We start from the raw sequence: 22,273 nt of genomic DNA, 5'->3' as shown, positions 1-22,273 counted from the left end.
TAATAATAATAATAATAATATACACTTCTCTTACAGGTTACCGATGGTTAATTTATTATTGAATGATCCAAATACAGTAATTGTCATACATTTAGTACTGTTTAGTGGTGTGTATCCTTTTTATAATAATTTAATGTGGTCTGGAACGATTTAGGCTATTTACATGTAAAAGCCGACTCACGAAACGAAAAAAATCACTTTACGAAAGCCATAACGGAACCAATAGATTTCGTGTTGTGAGGTATTACTTCATCTGTATTAAATATTAAGTATTTCTTAATGCAATATCATCTGAAAGAAATATGACATATTTATTAAATGCATGGGGAATATTATACATATTGAATTGTGTGTTAGTATTTGCAATTCGTGGTTTATAGTTTAGCGTTGATCAGTGGCTTCAGATACTTGTGGTAGGCCTTGGGAACATCTGTCTTGTTCAAAGGGCTCTTCATTGCTTCGTCGTACAACCTGGAAAGTTTGAAACGAATTTAAACCAATGTAAAAACGTAGTAATGTACAATTATTCGTCGTAGAATCTAGAAATAATGGAAGAACCAGAGTGAAATGGGAAATAATGATCAATCAAATATAGTATGAAAAGAGGGAAGAACCAGGGTGAAATGGGAAATAATGATCAATAAAGTATGGTATGAAATGAACAATAACTGCGATAAAATGCATGATGAAATTAATTTATCCGTAATGACGTAGCTTAAGGAGACTTAAAATTAAATCTAGATTTAAATATTTTAAAATGTTTAGTGGCTTGTCATAGAGCTTTGTCCGGGCAAAAAATGGCGAATTTCAGAAAAAGCTTGGATATTACCTAATTTTCTTGAAAGAGAATCAATTAAAACGTATTTTCAGATGAAATTGGCATATATTTTGTTGAGAGAGAGAGAGAGAGAGAGAGAGAGAGAGAGAGAGAGAGAGAGAGAGAGAGAGAGAGAGAGAGAGAGAGTGAGTGAGTTTTATGTACCCTTGTCGCATAAATAGATTCCTATAAAATGTTATAAAAAGGGAAAAAGAAGCTCACGACCTCAAAGTACCAAAAGAAAAAAAAAAAAAATGAAAATCAGTGCTTAGAAAATTTTTAAACTAGAAAAATAGTTCCCAATTTATCAAGTTCCACACAAATATAAAAAATCTTATAAATAGACAAGTATCAAGTTTATGCAAAACAACACTAAAAGGCTAAAATAAAAATAAACCATTTCTCCCACCTTTGATAAACATTTCCATCCCAAGCACCAATAGTCGAGTGTAATAACTTGTCGTCAATGTCGAAAGAGTCGACGATGTTAACTGCTTGGTGTCGAAGTCTACCCAGGAGTTCAGTCATCTCCTCTTCCAAGACTTTGATGTCGCCAGGGGACAAGACTCCAGCCTATACAAAGTAACAGAGGTAAATTTCAGTGTTTGTATAGCTGTTCCCCATAAGGCTAGGTTAGATGAAAATACTATACAGGTTAAGATGCACTTATTAGGTAATGGCATCACATTGGGATACATCTGTACGATAAATTGCCCCTAGTTATAAAATAGACTAAGGTGCCCTGTCCTAGTATAGGTTAAGGTACCCTAGTGACAGTATATATCAAGAAAATCCAGTGCCCCTAGCAATAAAATAGACTAAGGTGTCCTGTCCTAGTATAGGTTAAGGTACCCTAGTGACAGTATATATCAAGAAAATCCAGCGCCCCTAGCAATAAAATAGACTAAGGTGCCCTGTCCTAGTATAGGTTAAGGTACCCTAGTGACAGTATATATCAAGAAAATCCAGTGCCCCTAGCAATAAAATAGACTAAGGTGCCCTGTCCTAGTATAGGTTAAGGTACCCTAGTGACAGTATATATCAAGAAAATCCAGTGCCCCTAGCAATAAAATAGACTAAGGTGCCCTGTCCTAGTATAGGTTAAGGTACCCTAGTGATGGTATATATCAAGGAAATCCAGTGATTATAAACGGAGGAAGCTGGAGCTAAATGTTTACCGGTGCAGCAACTTCACATTTCCCCCTAACCTAAATTAAGGTGCCTAGTCCCTACTCATTACCTTTTCTATTTATTTATTTATTTTCCATATATAAATGAATGAATGAATGAATGCCCCTTTCCCGAGAAAGATAGTGCATTTACCAGGCGTATTCTATTAAATCCCCTTTATTCCCTTGTTGACCTACATTGCAAAACTGTCATGTGTAAATTAAAATACTGGTGCGTTCCAACCAGGTTGAAGAATGCTATAGGCTGGCAGCCTTATCCTTAAAAGATTTTCTAAGAACTGGAAGGGCATTTCTTGCTTCAGCTATCATTAAAAGCAAAAAGGAGCCCCCAAAATACATAGAGTACTATACAAAGCTTAGTTTTGGTTGCCAAAGCTTCATATTCCATTACTCGTAACCCTGCAGTGAGAAACTTGATTCTCTTATAGAATTCAGTAAGTCTTTTACCTTAAGGAACATCCCCTCTTCAAGTGTGATGTGGTAGATGAGGTAAAGTCTGCAGAGATCTTTCAGTATATTCCTCACACCAAGGCTGGTTTTCAAGGACTCGACATTCTTTACAAATTGGTCGCAGATGTAGTAACGATTATGAGCCTGAAAAGATGAAATGGGGTTCTTAAAGTTTTCGTGGTGGAAAACTGTATAAGTGTTGCAGAAGCATTACTGATGATACGTAGACAATGTAACTGAACTAAAGCGTTTAGAACTGGTCTTGTCTGTTGAATGTGCAAGTTTTACGTTCAAGTAAGTAAACTTTTAGTAAAGGATAGCCAAGATATTGAACATAGAGCCAATTACATATAATAACATGCATGTTACCAAGGAACATTATCAGTATGGAGGTAAACATACTTGTGTTCTTTTAGAATAAGACTCTATACATTATATCATGTCACCATTCAGATATATTTCTGTAAGTTCGTGAAACAGAAAGAATTAAGGTATAGACATGCAATCAGTTATGTGAATAAGACAAGAATGTTTACTGAAAACCCATAGAAGACTTGGTCAAAATTTTAAGGCTATAAATATTTGTGCAATGTTAAGTTTCGAACTCGGTCCATTCGATATGATCAAGATTTGACCATCCTACCCGGGTTACTGAATTAATCCATTTATATGAATCAATGCTACTAATGCTTCATCATATTTTACCAAAGCTGGATTACTGATTTAATATAAAAAAGGAACTGAAATTACCTCAGCACATTTAACTAGAGAAACAGAACATCGGTTCCAAGCGTGATGGTAGTTCAAACCAGAATCGCACAAGCGCCTCAGTCTCCCTTCTGTTTCTGCCACCATTGCAGAAACCGACCTCTTAAATGCCTCGACCAAACCTAACAAACTAAACATTAGGTTCGATATAATCTGGACACCAGTATCAGCTATGAGCCTTATTATTGATTCGTTGATATTCACTGAATATTGAATGTCAGAGGAATTAGTCTCAAATTTCTAAATTTACTGTACTACCTTGAACAAAAGTCCATTTTACTGAAAATTTATCATAAATATTCTTAGGATAATTTAAATCAAATGGCACTGACAGCCGATTTCACAATACAAGAATTTATATATTAACATTAAAATCGAAATGAGTACAGAAATGTGGCAAATAATTGAAATGAATATCATTGTACACAACACTGCCGATACATACCTGCATTTTTTAGATTTACTTCTCCAGCAGTTGACTTGGGAGAAAGATATGCCACTGACTTTTGAAGTGGGGTTCCCGTTCTGCCAGCTCTGAAGGACTTGATGAGATACCTACAAGAAGTATTCATATATCTAGTCTGTTTTCACATACTGAATTTGTCCCCATTGGAAATTATAAACAGTTGGACATGAGTGTCTGGCACTCACTGAGGAAATGCAACCTATCAAACCGTTTCAGCGTGGTGAGTAACCTAACAGATAATGTAGAGAGAGATGGCAGAGGCAGTGGGTTGCACTGAGCACAGGAACTTGCTGTGCAGTGAAAGTGTGACTGAGACACTGCTTCAGAATGTGGTGTACCAATAATTCATGAAGCTTAACCTCGGGCATGAATGAACCTCTTTATAGAGTTTTAAAAGTACTTTAATGAGAAAAACTAGGAATAACTTGTCCAATAATACTATAGGGCAGAGAGCTTTATATCTCTTTAAATACTACACAAAGGAGTATTGGAGGTATTGATATTTGTAAGGATTCAGCTGGGCAAGTGTAGCTTGGAAACAAGACTCTTTGATAAGGTAGGATTATTGACTCCAATTAATCTCATATATCTATGGTAGTACAACTGTAATTAACTGGAAATGATTAGTAATAAGTGGCTTGTTAACACCATTTTAAAGTAAAGTAGCAGTTGCAGTGAATGAAGCAACTACTGAAGAACTTACCGTGCTACTTGGAGCAACAGGACTGTATTTTCACCTTCATAGGTGATGATACAAGTTGTGTTCCCATAAATTCTGGGCAGGTTTGAGGAAGCTATGTAACCGTGACCTCCACACGCCAAGCGGCAAATCTCCACACCTTCAGAGGCATCCTTACCTCCGATGGCTTTGAGGCCACTTGACAAGGCATGTAACTGAAAGCAAGCCCAATTAGGTACTGTCTTGCAAGAATGCAAGAGTTATTCTGATGTCCCTCTAAATAAGTATGAGATGAAATGTATATTAATGATATGACACTTTATCAAGAAATGACTCAAATGAAATATACCTTGGCAAATTGCAGAAGTGGATACCATGAAATCCTTCTAAGTGGATAGAGAAAATAATTTTTCATCTGAAGATGTTGCCTGCCTAGTATTGATCATCACTGAGCATTAGTATTCCGCACAATGTTTTTCAAATGGTCGAGAAGAAAAGATATCCATTTCAACAAATATCTTTGTAATATACAACTATAACTGACAAAATAATCTCTACTCTACTGATGACGTCATAGCCAATCAAGTTGTCTCCCACATTAGCAGCTGTCACAATATATCTCCCTACAAATTTCAAACTACACTAACTTATAACCACTTTAAGGGGATGTATTGTGACCGCTGTTATAGTGGGAGACAACATGATTGGCTATGACGTCATCATGGGGTGCGGCTTATTTTGCCAGGAATCTCTGCGGCAACTATAAGTCACAACATGGAATTTTTAAGCTACTGAGAATAAGAGACCCTTCACTTTGATTTGAAGTGACTGACCTCCGGTAGTAATTCCATGTCTCCTTCCTGGATGTTACTCATGGCTGACACGTAAGTTTTACCGCAGTTCTGTGCAGCCAAGAGCAGAGCAAAAACAGATGCAATCTGTGGAATTATTTTGTGTTGTTGGGTTTGGTAGTCGAGAATTTGAGGTTCCGGTTCCCTGTAATGAAGATCGCATGAAATTTTTGGATTGTCATACGAGAATATTTAATCTTGAAAATAATATTTCTATCGTTTGTCACAATTTGATTTTATATTCAAATTTGGCCATGACTCTTCTATAAACTATGCATACATATACTCCATTCAACTTTTATGAGTACCAGTAAGACACATTTATTTGTGTGTATTCTGTGTACTGTAGTTTATCATGAGTTAACTTTTAAAACTCGGTACAAATAAGTTCATCTTACTTCAGCTTTTAAAAAATAAGTTTAATGTTAGACTACAGTACACTCATGATATCTAATTGGCTTCAAGAACAAAATTTATTACTTTAGAGTAATACACAAGTCATACCCAGGCACTAGCTCTGACTGACGTCTCACTGCTGAGTATCGTGTAGCAATTGTAACGGCTTGTCTGAGTTGAAAAGCTGCGTGATAGACAAGAGAGACCCTGGTGATCACCATTGTGCCGTACGACAACTTTGCATGAGGTGGTTTTACATAGGTTCCATCCTATAAAGAAAGAGACAATTAATGAAGGTTTCATTCCTGGAAGGAGCGATGTTGCAGTGTCTATGGGAACTGGTCTTACCTAAGCTTCTGAACGTAACCTTGAATGTGGAAGTTGTAACCTAAACTTTCAAATGATCCCTGTTGCCTAACCATTCATAAGTTGTTTTGTTAATCCGTATCTACTTCATTCCCGGAAGGAGCGACGTTGCAGTGCCTAGGGGAACTGATCTTACCTAAGCTTCTGAACGTAACCTTGAATGTGGAAGTTGTAACCTAAACTTTCAAATGTTGTGTTTTGTTAATCGGTATCTACTTCATTCCCGGAAGGAGCGACGTTGCAGCGCCTAGGGAACTGATCTTACCTAAGCTTCTGAACGTAACCTTGAATGTGGAAGTTAAAACCTAAACTTTCAAATGATCCCTGTTGCCTAACCATTCATAAGTTGTTTTGTTAATCCGTATCTACTTCATTCCCGGAAGGAGCGATGTTGCAGTGCCTAGGGGAACTGATCTTACCTAAGCTTCTGAACGTAACCTTGAATGTGGAAGTTGTAACCTAAACTTTCAAATGTTGTGTTTTGTTAATCGGTATCTACTTCATTCCCGGAAGGAGCGACGTTGCAGCGCCTAGGGGAACTGATCTTACCTAAGCTTCTGAACGTAACCTTGAATGTGGAAGTTTTAACCTAAACTTTCAAATGATCCCAGTTGCCTAACCATTCATAAGTTGTGTTTTGTTAATATCAGTATCTACTTCATTCTCGGAAGGAGCGACGTTGCAGCACCTAGGGGAACTGGTCTTACCAAAGCTTCTGAACGTAACCTTGAATGTGGAAGTTGTAACCTAAACTTTCAAATGTTGTGTTTTGTTAATCGGTATCTACTTCATTCCCGGAAGGAGCGACGTTGCAGCGCCTAGGGGAACTGGTCTTACCTAAGCTTCTGAACGTAACCTTGAATGTGGAAGTTGTAACCTAAACTTTCAAATGTTGTGTTTTGTTAATCGGTATCTACTTCATTCCCGGAAGGAGCGACGTTGCAGCGCCTAGGGGAACTGGTCTTACCTAAGCTTCTGAACGTAACCTTGAATGTGGAAGTTGTAACCTAAACTTTCAAATGTTGTGTTTTGTTAATCGGTATCTACTTCATTCTCGGAAGGAGCGACGTTGCAGCACCTAGGGGAACTGGTCTTACCAAAGCTTCTGAACGTAACCTTGAATGTGGAAGTTGTAACCTAAACTTTCAAATGTTGTGTTTTGTTAATCGGTATCTACTTCATTCCCGGAAGGAGCGACGTTGCAGCGCCTAGGGGAACTGATCTTACCTAAGCTTCTGAACGTAACCTTGAATATGGAAGTTGTAACCTAAAATTTCAAATGATCCCAGTTGCCTAACCATTCATAAGTTGGCAATTTGTTAATTTGTATATCTACCAGTTTATCTAGAGAGATAATACTGTATACAGTTGTTTGAAAGTACTGATATTTTAGCAAAGCACCTTTATGTAGATTTATTATTTTACAAATTTATGAGAATGAATAGCTTACAGTTCATAGAAACTGAAATCTTAAAAGACAGCAACCATGACAAAATCTGTATAAAAGGAAGTCTAGAATAACTCATTCAATGAAGGATCAATGTCACTACACTCAAAAGCAGCAACCAAAGGGAGAGGTCATGTTAGCACAAGGTCAACATACTCTATCTAACAAGAAGATACCTAAATCTAGATGAATCATCATTATATGATTTATGAGATTTTATTAGATAAATACACCTTGCCAAAACTGAATGTAAGAGTATAAAACAAGACGACAAAGTGTCGAGAAAGCGTAAATTAAGAAATGCAGTGATGGAGAATGCCATTCAAGAGAGAGAACTTCAGATAGAATTCTCTTTGAGACAGATTCTCCCTCGAAGCAATAAGCCCCTCCTTCTCCTCCTTGAATCTTGTCTCCCTAACGTCAGCCACGACTCTCCTCAACGGTAGACTGCAAGTTAATTGTTAATATGTTTCTTTTTTCTGGTTTATTTTTAAAATTTGTATTCATTTCTGATGTCAGGTGTTATAATTTGTTCCATAAATGACATTACTAATCATTAAAATTGGACATATATGTGTATTTATGGACGTGTAGAATACATCAGTGAATTTCCTTTATTTCTTTTCAGTAGATTGTTTTGGTTTACGAGCATTTTAGGTTGCCATCTCGCTCGTGGAACGGATTAAAATCGTAAACCGAGGTGCAGTAGCCTTCATTAATTCCGGTGCATTTCACGGAACACTAAGGAGACGTCTGATAGGTATAAATTGTAGTAGAAAATGCTGTTTTTAACACAAGAGAAATCATTGGTAACATTGCCTGTAAAACTAACTCGCTGAGCTAGTAAACACTCGATCGAAAGCACTTCTATTAATTTTACGAAGCGCTGAATAGAAAAATATTATTTGCTTATAAACATTTCGAAAAAATTATAAAAATACTTTTGATTACATGTTTACAAGCTCGTTGACTTGGTTTTGCCAACAGTTTCTCTTTTGCTAAACACAGCATTTCTTTCTTTAATGTAAAGTTGTTAGACATCTCCTTAGCTTAATGTGACGTGAACCTGAATTATTGAGGCTAACTGTACTACATTAGAAAAATTTTTATAACTGAATTCCCGTTAAATTGGTGACAGTATGGGCAAAGTAGCATGACTAGATTTATTCTTAATTGGGCCACTATTGGCTAATTGGGATGAAGAAATTTTTTATTTTTTTTATTTTCAGCTTTTTTTATATATATAAACCGTATTTATTTTACGATTCTTGAAATGGATTGAAATGATTAACTTGAATTAGGAAATAATGAACAGAATACTTAAATCTAGAGATAATTTAAGTGTATGAAAACAAAAACACTATCTCTCTCTCTCTCTCTCTCTCTCTCTCTCTCTCTCTCTCTCTCTCTCTTTTAAGTATGGTGTCTATTAATTTAATTTAGGCTATAGGACCCCCTATTTACCCCCCCCCCCCTTTTTTATTACCATCAAATCGTAGGTTATATACCGTAAAAGTACAGGCTCGTCAACTTCATATAACAAATATGTTTATCAGATAAAATGATAACATACTAATTGCAACAACTGGTTATATCTGTTGGGTGATTTTAAAGATTATAATTGATTAAAAGACAATGTCATGTAACGTCTGAAATGATATCAGTACTGACTATATAATAGCTGCTATTATTATTAAATAATTATTATTATTGTTATTATTACTTGCTAAGCTACAACCCTAGTTGGAAAAGCAGGATGCTATAAGCCCAGGGGCTCCAACAGGGAAAATAGCTTAGTGAGGAAAGGAAACAAAGTAAAATAAACTATTTTAAGAAGAGCAACAAGATTGAAATAATTATCTCCTATGTATCCTATAAAAACTGACAGATAATATTCATAAATCGATTTGTACCATGAAAAGATTAAAAACATGATTTGAGACAATTTGGGCTTATTATTAGTCTTTACGAAGATAACAACAACCGATCAATTTCTTAAAGAGATAAAAGCCTTATCAGAGACTCACCTCAAGCACCTGGGAGTGTTTCATAAGCATGTTCGTTCGTGGGATACGATGGTGTTCGAATCTCAGGAAGCCATTATCGTTACCGTTCAGCCCGGCGCGCGGCCCAATTTCACCCACAATGATGCCTAGAAGAAGTTTTTAAGAATGTAGATTGGAAAATGTAGGAATTAATATTAATGGGTAATACTTTAACTATACTAAAAAAAAATTTAATGAGGTGCATTTGCACTGACTCGCAGCGGTGCCCTTTTAGCTCGGAAAAGTTTCATGCTCTCTGATTGGTTAGAATTATCTTGTCCAGAATTTGCATTGGGAAAATGTAGAAACTAATATTAATGGGTAATACCTTAACTATACTAATTTTTTTTTTTTTTTTTTTTGAATGAGGCGCATTTGCACTGTCTCGCAGCGGTGCCCTTTTAGCTCGGAAAAGTTTCATGCTCTATGATTGGTTAGAATTATCTTGTCCAATCAATCAGCTATCAGGAAACTTTTCTGAGCTAAAAGGGCACCCCTGCGAGTCGGTGCAAATCTGCCTCACTTAAAAGAATTGACTATACCTAAGATTTGCAAATGAATAAGTTGTGTTTAGTGAGGGGAGGAATTGCAAAAGATTATTGATGATTTGAAGAGAGAAAGCAGAAATGTAGGACTGAAAATGGATATGTGTAAAACTAAGATAATTTTCAATGAAAATGGAGAGATAAAAAATAAAGGTTATGGACGAACCTATAGAGATTGTTGATGTATATACATACTTGAACAACAATAGTTTCCCCCGGACACGAGACCAAAATTAAAAGAAGGACAAGCATGGGATAGAGAGCTTTTGTTAAACAAAATGATACTATGAAAAGTAAAATGCCACTTCCTATAAAAATACAAGTATTTTATCAGATGGCCCTACCAGTATTAACTTACAGATCAGAAACTTTGAGTCTTACTAAAGCCTTAGAACATAAGCTAGTTACAACTCAAAGAGCTATGGAAAGAATTATGATGGGAATAACACTAAAAAAAAAAGAATAAAAAAAAAATAAATGGGCCACATGGACACGAGCAAACTAAAGTTAAGGATATTCTAACAACATGTAAGAAAAAGAAATGGACATGTGCAGGACACATATTGAGAATGAAGAGATAATAGATGGACATTAAGAACAACAGGATAGGTCCCTAGAGATGGCAAAAGAATCAGGGGAAGGAAGAGAAGACGATGGATTGACGAACTAAGAAAATTTACGGGTATAGACTGGCATATAAAAACCATAAACAGACACAAGGGGAAGGACATGTCTGAGGCCTTTGTCCTGCAGTAGACTAGTAATGGGTGATATATATATATATATATATATAAATTATATATATATACATATTATATTTATAATTTATATACATAGTAATATGTATATATATATATGTATAATATATATATATATATATATATATGTTTATATATATATATATATATATATATATATATATATATATATATATATATGTATGTATATACAGTATAATATGTATATATACCAAGTATAAATTGTATGTAAATGTATATATACACATATATACCCTTATATATTGTAATGTGTGTATACAGTATGTGCATGATTTATGCATGTATGTAAGTACGTATATATATATATATATATATATATATATATATATATATATATATTATATATATATACATATGTGTGTATAGCATGTATGAAGCCTATGTCATTTAATTTGGATATATACATATTATAGATATCTTATCCCTTTCAAAAACAATTTAGAATAATAATCACAAAGGATAAGAATTAAAAAACGATCTTTATCCATTACAAAACAACAATTATATCTCCAAATGCTGCAAAAATAATGGAATCTAACTAAGCACGGTCGAAGAGGGAAGAAAAGTACAAAAACAACTAAGCGTACCTGGTAGACTTTGATGTGTCTCCAGGTCTCTGATCTGCACCAGGAAGGGATGAGGTCCCAAACATTTCCCATCAATATACAGCTGAGCCATCAGGACTGTGAAGTTCGCAGTTTTGCCCACTGGAATAAATAGTTAATAAGCTCATCAAAAATAATAATACCAATTCCCTAATATCGCAAGAGGGTCTGCTCCTCTCTTTTAATCTTCCCCTGTACTTCTCTTTCTCCCTATTTCCTTATTCTTTCCCATCCCAAGTACCTGTCTTTGAGCTATAAACTGGATTGTATCCAGGGGTACTCTTCCTTTCCCCATATTCCCCACTTCCCTATTCTTATTATTATTATAAGAATTAGAGGCAGTTGTGATATTAACAGTGTTATAAACAGAACTGTAATGTTAATAAGAAGTAATATCAACAAAAAGGACCTCCAGGCTAAACCAGGCATGATATTATTCAACTAAACTAAATCTCGCTCTGATATTAATATTATCAACAGTGATATTAATTAACAATAATATCAAGTTAGTAAGCTGATAAGAATTACAGGCAGTTGTGATATTAACAATGTTATAAACAGAACCGTAATGTTATTAAGAAGTAATATTAACAAAAAGGACCACCAGGCTAAACCAGGTGAAGACAGGCATGATATTATTCAACTAAACTAAATCTAACTCTGATATTAACAATATTATCAACAGTGATATTAATTAACAATAATATCAAGTTAATAAGCTGATAAGAATTACAGGCAGTTGTGATATTAACAATGTTATCAACAGAACTGTAATGTTAATAAGAATTAATTTTAACAAAAAGAACCTCCAGGCTAAACCAGGCAACTACAGACATGATATTATTCAACTAAACTAAATCTAGCTCTTATATTAACAATATTATCAACAGTGATATTAATTAACAATAATATCAAGTTAATAAGCTGATAAGAATTACAGGCAGCTGTGATATTAACAATGTTATAAACAGAACTGTAATGTTAATAACAGTAATATTAACAAAAAGAATCACCAGGTGAAGACAGGCATGATATTATTCAACTAAACTAAATCTATCTCTTGATATTAACAATATTATCAGCAGTGATGTTAATTAACAATAATATCAAGTTAATAAGCTGATAAGAATTACAGGCAGTTGTGATATTAACAATGTTATCAACAGAACTGTAATGTTAATAAGAATTAATTTTAACAAAAAGAACCTCCAGGCTAAACCAGGCAACTACAGACATGATATTATTCAACTAAACTAAATCTAGCTTTTATATTAACAATGTTATCAACAGTATTGTAATGTTAATCAGAAGTAATATTAACAAGAAGGACCACCAGGCTAAGCCAGGTGACTACAGGCATGATATTATTCAACTAAACTAAATCTAGCTCTGATATTAACAATATTATCAACAGGGATATTAAATAACAATAATATTAAGTTAATAAGCTGATAACAATTACAGGCAGTTGTGTTATTAACAATGTTATAAACAGAACTGTAATGTTAATAAGGAGTAATATTAACAAAAAGGACTGCCAGGCTAAACCAGGCGACTACAGTTATGATATTCAGCTAAACTAAATCTAGCTCTTGATATTAACAATATTATCAACAGTGATATTAATTAACAATAATATCAAGTTAATAAGCTGATAAGAATTACATGCAGTTGTGATAATAACAATGTTATAAACAGAACTGTAATGTTAATAAGAAGTAATATTAACAAAAAGAACCTCCAGGCTAAACCAGGCGACTACAGGCATGATATTCAAATGAACTAAATCTAGCTCTGATATTAACAAGATTATCAACAGTGATGTTAATTAACAATAATATCAAGTTAATAAGCTGATAAGAATGACAGGCAGTTGTGATATTAACAATGTTATCAACAGAACTGTAATGTTAATAAGAAGTAATATTAACAAAAAGAACCACCAGGCTAAACCAGGCAACTACAGACATGATATTATTCAACTAAACTAAATCTAGCTCTGATATTAATATTATCAACAGGGATATCAATTAACAATAATATCAAGTTAATAAGCTGATAAGAATTACAGGCAGTTGTGATATTAACAATGTTACCTATGGTACTGTAATGTTAATAACAGTAATATTAACAAAAAGAACAACCAGGTGACTACAGGCATGATATTATTCAACTAAACTAAATCTAGCTCTTATATTAACAATATTATCAACAGTGATATTAATTAACAATAATATCAAGTTAATAAGCTGATAAGAATTACAGGCAGTTGTGATATTAACAATGTTATCAACAGAACTGTAATGTTAATAAGAATTAATTTTAACAAAAAGAACCTCCAGGCTAAACCAGGTGACTACAGGCATGATATTATTCAACTAAACTAAATCTAGCTCTGATATTAACAATATTATCAACAGTGATATTAAATTAACAATAATATCAACAAAAGAAGCTCGTGGCCACATCAGGCGACCACAAAGACTTTATTCAATTGCTTTAACATCAAGAAAATATTTCAAGCACAATAATATAAAAGCAAGAATAGAACAGATGATATGACAGTAAGGGAGAAAAGAGTTTTTAGGGAGAAAAGAGTTTTAAGGCACTTCATATTAAACTCACGTCCGCCTGGCCACCATTTTGTAGCTGTCAGAGTAGGCGAATGAATGATAAATTCCTGGGTCGATTTGTCGTATGTGGCTGTTGTCTCTAACCCTCGCAGGAATGTGCCGTGACCCATTTCGGTCTGGGAGGAAACAGAAAAGAAATTTTGTTAGATAGATGTAGTTATGTATTTGATGAGGAATGATGAGCAAGTATCTGATTGCGTCATTATGTAGAGTATATGCAATGTTACTATACTTCAGGGGCACCATGCTATCGGATACTAGACAAAACATACCGACTCTTTATATATATATATATATATATATATATATATATATATATACACACACATATATATATATATATATGTATATATATATACATATACATCTATATATATAATTTGTATATATACATGTATATATACACATATATGTGTAAATATAAGTATATACTTATATAAACTAAATGTGCGTACAGATATATGTTCACACACACATATACAGTATATATATATATATATATATATATATATATATATATATATATATAATTTCAAAAATGTGAGGATGGCAGGTTCATCCTTGCCAAGATCCTTGGATATGATGTGTCGTACTATGCTAGTGGCATTTTTAAATTGATATCAGAAGGAGGACTTCTTAATGCTATTTAACTTTTATAACATATTTACTTCTCTGGTTTTAATTGAATATTCTTTTAATCTTTATTTATAATAAACTATATCGGCGTCAATGACCTTCGATGTCAGGATGCCAGAGAACTTCAAATCAATCAATCAATCAAAAAATGTTGAAGCAACAAGTGTCACATGTACTTACGCCTATAATCACTAGCTCCAACATGTTCCTAAGCATACGCTTTTAATAAAATGCTACGCAACTGTTTTCCAGAATGCGTATTTTCCATTCGAATCAACATGTCTTACCTGGGCGTAAGTTCCGATAATGTCGGCGTTCTCTGCCAGAGGGAGCCACTTCTCTCTCTGCTCCTTGTTGCCGTGACCCCCGATCGCGTCGTAGAACATCCCTAAATGTAGCATCAAAGGATTTCCGTCTAGGGTCAAACCTCTTGGGCCATGAGAGGCCATTTGTCTTGAAGATGATAATGGATAAAGTTGTAAAGGTAGTTAGTAGCATTTGGTGTTTGAGATGATAATGGATAAAGTTGTAGAGTTATTTTGTAGCTTATAGTGAATTAGATGATAATGGATAAAGTTGTTAAGGTAGTTAGTAGCATATAGTGTTTGAGATGATAATGGATAAAGCAGTAAAGGTAGTTTGTAGCGTATAGTGTTTGAGATGATAATGGATAAAGCAGTAAAGGTAGTTAGTAGCGTATAGTGTTTGAGATGATAATGGATAAAGCAGTAAAGGTAGTTTGTAGCGTATAGTGTTTGAGATGATAATGGATAAAGCAGTAAAGGTAGTTTGTAGTGTATAGTGTTTGAGATGATAATGGATAAAGCAGTAAAGGTAGTTTGTAGCATGAAGTATTTGAGATGATAATGGATAAAGTTGTTAAGGTAGTTTGTAGCATATAGTGAATGAGATGATAATGGATAAAGCAGTAAAGGTAGTTTGTAGCATATAGTGTTTGATATGATAATGGATAAAGTAGTAAAGGTAGTTCGTAGCATATAGTGTTTGAGATGATAATGGATAAAGCAGTAAAGGTAGTTTGTAGCATAAAGTATTTGAGATGATAATGGATAAAGTTGTAAAGGTAGTTTGTAGCATATAGTGAATGAGATGATAATGGATAAAGCAGTAAAGGTAGTTATTAGCATATAGTGTTTGAAGAATTTTGTCTTTTTCTGTTTTGAAGAATTTTGTTTTTCTTGAAGATGATAATGAATAAAATAGTAAAGATAGTTCTTAGCATATAGTGTTTTAGAGCCTTTTTATTATTATTATTATTATTATTATTATAGGCTAAACTATAAACCTAGTTGGAAAAGCAGGATGCTACAAGCTCAGGGGCTGCAACGGGGAAAATAGCCCAGTGAGGAAAGGAAAATAAATTATTTTAAGAAGAGTAACAACATTAAAATAGATATCTCCTATATAAACTATAAAAACTTCAAGAAAACAAGAAGAGAAATAAGATAGAATAGTGTGCCCGAGTGTACCCTCAAGCAAGAGAACTCTAACCCAGGAGAGTGGAAGGCCATGGTACAGAGGCTATGGCACCATACTTCGCAGAGTCCTACCTTATGGTGATGCCCTCCTTGTGCATCTTGCGCACAGTATGACATGCCTTCCGGAGCTCGTTGCCGTAGCGATCCTCGTGGCTGAGGTAATCTTGGGGGATTTCGTCTGTGAAGGCTGGGTCGTTTAGGAATTTTTGAGCTGAAAGAAACAGTTGAAAGATGTATTTTAAGACTGAAACTTTGAGCTGAAAGCAACAGTTTAAAGATGTAATTTATGACTTGGAAACTTTAAGCTGAAATCAACAGTTGAAAAATGTAATTTGAGACTCGGAAACTTTAAGCTGAAATCAACAGTTGAAAGATGTAATTTGAGACTTGGAAACTTTGAGCTGAAAGAAACAGTTCAAGGATGTATTCTGTGACTTAGAAACTTTGAGCTGAAAGAAACAGTTCAAGGATGTATTCTGTGACTTAGAAACTTTGAGCTGAAAGAAACAGTTGAAACATGTAATTTGAGACTTGGAAACTTTGAGCTGAAAGCAACAAGTGAAAGAGGTAATTCATGGCTTGTAAACTTTGAGCTGAAATCAACAGTTGAAAAATGTAATTTGTGACTTGGAAACCTTGAGCTGAAAGCAGCAGTTGAAAGATGTAATTTGTGACTTTGAAACCTTTAGCTGAAAGCAACAGTTGAAAGATGTATTTTAAGACTTTGAAACTTTGAGCTGAAAGAAACAGTTGAAAGATGTATTTTAAGACTTTGAAACTTTGAGCTGAAAGCAACACTTGAAAGATGTAATTTGTGACTTGGAAACCTTGAGCTGAAAGCAACAGTTTAAAGATTTAGTTTATGAATCGGAAATTTTAAGCTGAAAGCAACAGTTGAAAGATGTAATTTGAGACTTGGAAACTTTGAGCTGAAAGCAACACTTGAAAGATGTAATTTGTGACTTGGAAACTTTGAGCTGAAAGCAACAGTTGAAAGATGTAATTTGGGACTTGGAAACTTTGAGCTGAAAGCAACAGTTGAAAGATGTAATTTATGACTTGGAAACTTTGAGCTGAAAGCAACAGTTGAAAGATGTAATTTATGACTTGGAAACTTTGAGCTGAAAGCAACAGTTTAAAGATGTAATTTGGGACTTAGAAACTTTGAGCTGAAAGCAACAGTTGAAAGATGTAATTTATGACTTGGAAACTTTGAGCTGAAAGCAACAGTTGAAAGATGTAATTTATGACTTGGAAACTTTGAGCTGAAAGCAACAGTTGAAAGATGTAATTTATGACTTGGAAACTTTGAGCTGAAAGCAACAGTTGAAAGATGTAATTTATGACTTGGAAACTTTGAGCTGAAAGCAACAGTTGAAAGATGTAATTTGTGACTTGGAAACTTTGAACTGGAAGCAACAAGTGAAAGAGGTAATTCATGACTAGCCAACTTTGAGCTGAAATCAACAGTTGAAAGATGTAATTTGAGACTTGGAAACTTTGAGCTGAAAGCAACAGACGAAAGATGTAATTTGTGACTTGGAAACTTTGAGCTGAAAGCAACAGTTGAAAGATGTAATTTGTGACTTGGAAACTTTGAGCTAAAAGCAACTGTTGAAAGATGTAATTTGTGACTTGGAAACCTTGAGCTGAAAGCAACAGTTGAAAGATGTAATTTGTGACTTGAAAACTTTGAGCTGAAAGCAACAGTTGAAAGATGTAATTTGTGACTTGAAACTTTCAGCTGAAAGCAACAGTTGAAAGATGTAATTTGTGACTTGGAAATTTTGAGCTGAAATCAACAGTTGAAAGATGTAATTTGTGACTTGGAAACTTTGAGCTGAAAGCAACAATTGAAAGATGTAATTCATGACTAGCCAACTTTGAGCTGAAATCAACAGTTGAAAGATGTAATTTGTGACTTGGAAACTTTGAGCTGAAAGCAACAGTTGAAAGATGTAATTTGTGACTTGGAAACCTTGAGCTGAAAGCAACAGTTTAAAGATGTAATTTATGAATCGGAAATTTTAAGCTGAAAGCAACAGTTGAAAGATGTAATTCGTGACTTGAAAACTTTGAGCTGAAGGAAACAGTTGAAAGATGTAATTTGTGACTTGGAAACTTTCAGCTGAAAGCAACAGTTGAAAGATGTAATTTGTGACTTGGAAACTTTGAGCTGAAAGAAACAGTTGAAAGATGTAATTTGTGACTTGGAAACTTTCAGATGAAAGCAACAGTTGAAAGATGTAATTTGGGACTTGGAAACTTTGACCTGAAAGCAACAGTTGAAAGATGTAATTTGGGACTTGGAAACGTTGACCTGAAAGCAACAGTTGAAAGATGTAATTTGGGACTTGCATTGATAGATAAATTAAAATAGCAAGTAATGTAATAAGACGAAGAATGTCGTAAGTGATTCATTCATTAAGTAAAAGAATAAAATGCTAATTGAAAGAACACTAATTAAAAAAAAAAAATCATATTCACCAATTCCACATTATTTTTGTTCTATCTTCACAATTCAAATGTATAATACAAGAAATAAAAAATAAAGATAATGGCATATCAGACAATGACTAGATTAATTGAAATTTGGAAATTAAATCGCCTGAAATTACATATAAAAATTAGACTATATATCAATTTAGTTAGATCGCTGTTACTGTATGGACATGAGTCGTGGTATGACAATGAACAATATCCAACAGATTTTGTACATTTGAGAACAAAGCCCTGAGAAGGATATTGGGAGTTCAATGGCAGGACAGGATTAAAAATGAAACTATAAGAGTCATTACTCAAGTGCCGTATGTGGATGAGATCATGGTGAAGGGTAGAGGGAGATGGTTTGGTCATGCTCTTCGCTCTCCCAAAGAGAGATTAGTTCACCAAACGTTCAGCTGGGCTCCACAAGGCATTAGAAGAGTTGGAAGACCCAGGCCACATGGCTGAGGACTAGAAAGTGTAAAGTAGCTGATGATGAATGGAGAAGTATTGAATGAAAAGCTCAAGATAGAGACTACTGGCGAAATCTAACCGAGTCCCATTGCGTCAATAGGCGTAGGAGATGATGATGATGATGAATGGTATTTGTATATTTTTAACCAAAATGTTTCCGTGTATGTCGAATGCAGGGATTCCCAAACTTTTTTGCTCTCCTGTCCCCATTGGGCATTTCTATTGATTCCTGTGTACCCCTAAATCCCTAAATTGAGGATAAAAAAAAAAGAAGAGAGATACAAAGAAATTGATATTGTGATATAATCTTATGATCAGTCTCAATACAGATTACAACGTGTAATGCGCAGTACTGGGTATAATATCAGATTCATTGTACCCGCTGAAAATTAAAAAAATGTCCCACTGGGTACCCCATGTTGGGAACTCCTGATCTAATGGGTGTTGGAGCTTAATATCTTTCTTATCAGTCAAGTTTTTATAGTGTATATAGGATATATTTATTTTAATGTTACTGTTCTTGATCCGGCTTAGTTCCATCCAGGAACACTCCTAATTGATGGAAGTGATATAAATCATAGGTGATTATACGATATTTCAATTTCATACCTATGTTTGAAGGTTTAAAGGTCGCTCATGAATGGCAGAGGGAAGGAACACTGACATTGCCTTATCAATCAAGACAATGCCCCAGAGACTGACCGTACATACACATAATCATCGCCCAGGCCCTCTCTCCACCTAAGCTAGGACCAAGGAGGGCCAGGCAATGGATGCTGATGACTCAGCAGATAGACTTATAGGCTCCCCCAAAACCCCACCATCCTTAGCTCACAAGGATAGTGAGGCTACAGCGGGCAAATGAACTAACGAGTTTTAGCCGGACTCGAACCCCAGTCTGGCGTTCACAAGTCAGGGACCTTACCACATCGGCCACCATAACCCCATATATATTTCAAATTAGTTATCTTTTGTGTTTTATGCATTTCCAGCCATTATTACTCGTGCAAATCAATCATTTTTGGTGTTGGCCCACCCAATAAACCCGGTTTTGGACCCCCAAAATTGTGTTAATATAGGGGGTTAGGATAACAAATAAACAGGAGATTTGCTCCCCCAACAGTGATGGGGGGGGGGGCATAATTACCTAAATAATTATTAAGTGAATAAATTTGCGGCGTCACAAAAATCCTTACCATTCCCTCTACCTAAAATAAGCGAAGGACAATAGAGAGAAAGGAACTTAGAAAAGACAACAATTCAGTCGGAAATCCCATGATTTCCAATCAAAATCTCATCCTTACCGCATTGCCTCCGTAGTTCGGTCATCTCCTTTCCTCCGTCCATCAGATTGGTGAGTTCCTCGAGGTCGAAGTCACACTTGGCTCTTTCCTCCTTCAGGTCGCTCACACAGAATCGTTCGGAGGTCGACATTTTGTTCGCCAAGTCTTCCTTGGAATACCTTCGTAGAGATTATTATTATTATTATTATTATTATTATTATTATTATTATTATTATTATTATTATTATTATTATTATTTTGGCTAATTTACTATTGCACTGGAGATAAAATGGTTATTTAACTTTAATATATCTCATGTTTCACATTTCATCAAATTAGAGTAATGAATCGATTAGTCCTGAAGTAAGTATATATATATATATATATATATATATATATATATATATATATATATATATATATATATATAAATTACTACAATATATATATATATATATTACTACAATATATATATATATATATATTACTACAATATATATATATATATATATATTACTACAATATATATATATATATATATATATATATATATATATATATTACTACAATAAATATATATATATATATATATATATATATATTACTACAATATATATATATATATATATATATATATATATATATATATACTGTATATATATATATATATACATATATATATATACATATATATATACATATATAAACATATATATATATATATATATATATATATATATATATATATATATATATATTACTACAATTGAATTTTAATGTATTTTTCAATTGCCGTAATATAGTTACCTAAAGTTCTGAAATATTTTCCCAATATAAATGTTTAAATTACTGAATTATCAGCAAGTGAAGAGATTACCGTTATCTATAAATGATGGAGCCACCAGTGATCTAAACAATTTCGTTCTAATGTAAAAAACAATATTGCAATTATAGCCATAGAGAGAAAACTATTATACATATTTAAACCATAATTAAGAATATTACGGCAAATAATATTAAGTGTACACTCGGGCACACTATTCTATCTAAATTTTCTTCCTCTTGTTTTGTTAAATTTTTCATAGTTTATATAGGAAATATTTATTTTAATGTTATTACTGTTCATAAAATATTTTATTTTCCCTTCTTTCCATTCCTCACTGGGTTATTTTCCCTGTTGGGGCCCCTTGGCTTATAGCATCCTGCTTTTCCAACTAGGGTTATAGCTTAGCAAGCAATAATAATAATAATAATAATAATAATAATAATAATAATAAATGTAAAAATGATATCTTCGACTACACAGAAGTCTCTCCCTAACTTGTTCGGTCACTATCAACGACTTCGGTTTAGAGATAGATGTAAATCGTGTTCGGAAGAGCTCATATCATGAAATTCTTATATGAATCTAAGTTGTACATCTTGAAAATATTACGAAATTTTATTTTAACCTTTAAAGAAATGTTTTTACAAAACTTGTGATATATTATATATGAAACCATACTTGAAATAGTTTCGGACACTTTGTTTACATTACATTTACAGTAGTGGTATCATCTGATACATGACTCCGTGAGGTAGCATAAAGATCACTCATTACCTTTCGAGGCCTGTATGAACACTGTTGGTTATAGTTATAATAGTTCTACTACTGATATTAATAGTACTAGTGGTGATAATTATATCAATAGTAAACAAAATCATTGAATAGTCAGTGATGACATTGTATAGTAGTGCTTCAACTAATATCTCCAGCATAAAACATTATATATATATATATATATATATATATATATATATATATATATATATATATATATGCAAACATAAATTGCATAAATACAGTTTATATATATGTGT

General features: G+C 33.7%; 1 protein-coding gene across 2 annotated transcripts in view; it reads right to left on the bottom strand.

Annotated features, from left to right (window-relative positions):
• The window catches only part of LOC137628730 (peroxisomal acyl-coenzyme A oxidase 1-like), a 23,355-nt gene continuing 1,082 nt past the window's right edge, over positions 1 to 22,273 (bottom strand). Inside the window, exons 2-15 of one of the 2 annotated variants that reach the window (XM_068359903.1) lie at positions 20,435 to 20,582; positions 16,245 to 16,383; positions 14,961 to 15,126; positions 14,030 to 14,153; positions 11,387 to 11,506; positions 9,458 to 9,582; positions 5,726 to 5,886; positions 5,204 to 5,366; positions 4,395 to 4,585; positions 3,671 to 3,780; positions 3,208 to 3,347; positions 2,455 to 2,601; positions 1,227 to 1,390; positions 1 to 471 (exon numbers count right to left, since the gene is read on the bottom strand). In XM_068359903.1, the coding sequence (XP_068216004.1) occupies positions 375 to 471; positions 1,227 to 1,390; positions 2,455 to 2,601; positions 3,208 to 3,347; positions 3,671 to 3,780; positions 4,395 to 4,585; positions 5,204 to 5,366; positions 5,726 to 5,886; positions 9,458 to 9,582; positions 11,387 to 11,506; positions 14,030 to 14,153; positions 14,961 to 15,126; positions 16,245 to 16,383; positions 20,435 to 20,564 (1,977 nt within the window). In that variant the 5' untranslated portion in view covers positions 20,565 to 20,582 and the 3' untranslated portion in view covers positions 1 to 374. Of the gene's footprint in view, positions 472 to 1,226; positions 1,391 to 2,454; positions 2,602 to 3,207; positions 3,348 to 3,670; positions 3,781 to 4,394; positions 4,586 to 5,203; positions 5,367 to 5,725; positions 5,887 to 9,457; positions 9,583 to 11,386; positions 11,507 to 14,029; positions 14,154 to 14,960; positions 15,127 to 16,244; positions 16,384 to 20,434; positions 20,593 to 22,273 lie in introns of both variants that reach the window. The other variant, XM_068359902.1, reaches the window with a different exon arrangement.

The sequence above is a fragment of the Palaemon carinicauda genome, chromosome 36 (genome assembly GCF_036898095.1).
Source record: "Palaemon carinicauda isolate YSFRI2023 chromosome 36, ASM3689809v2, whole genome shotgun sequence".
Classification (NCBI taxonomy): Eukaryota; Metazoa; Arthropoda; class Malacostraca; order Decapoda; family Palaemonidae; genus Palaemon; species Palaemon carinicauda.
This window is presented reverse-complemented; position numbering and strand designations above follow the sequence as displayed.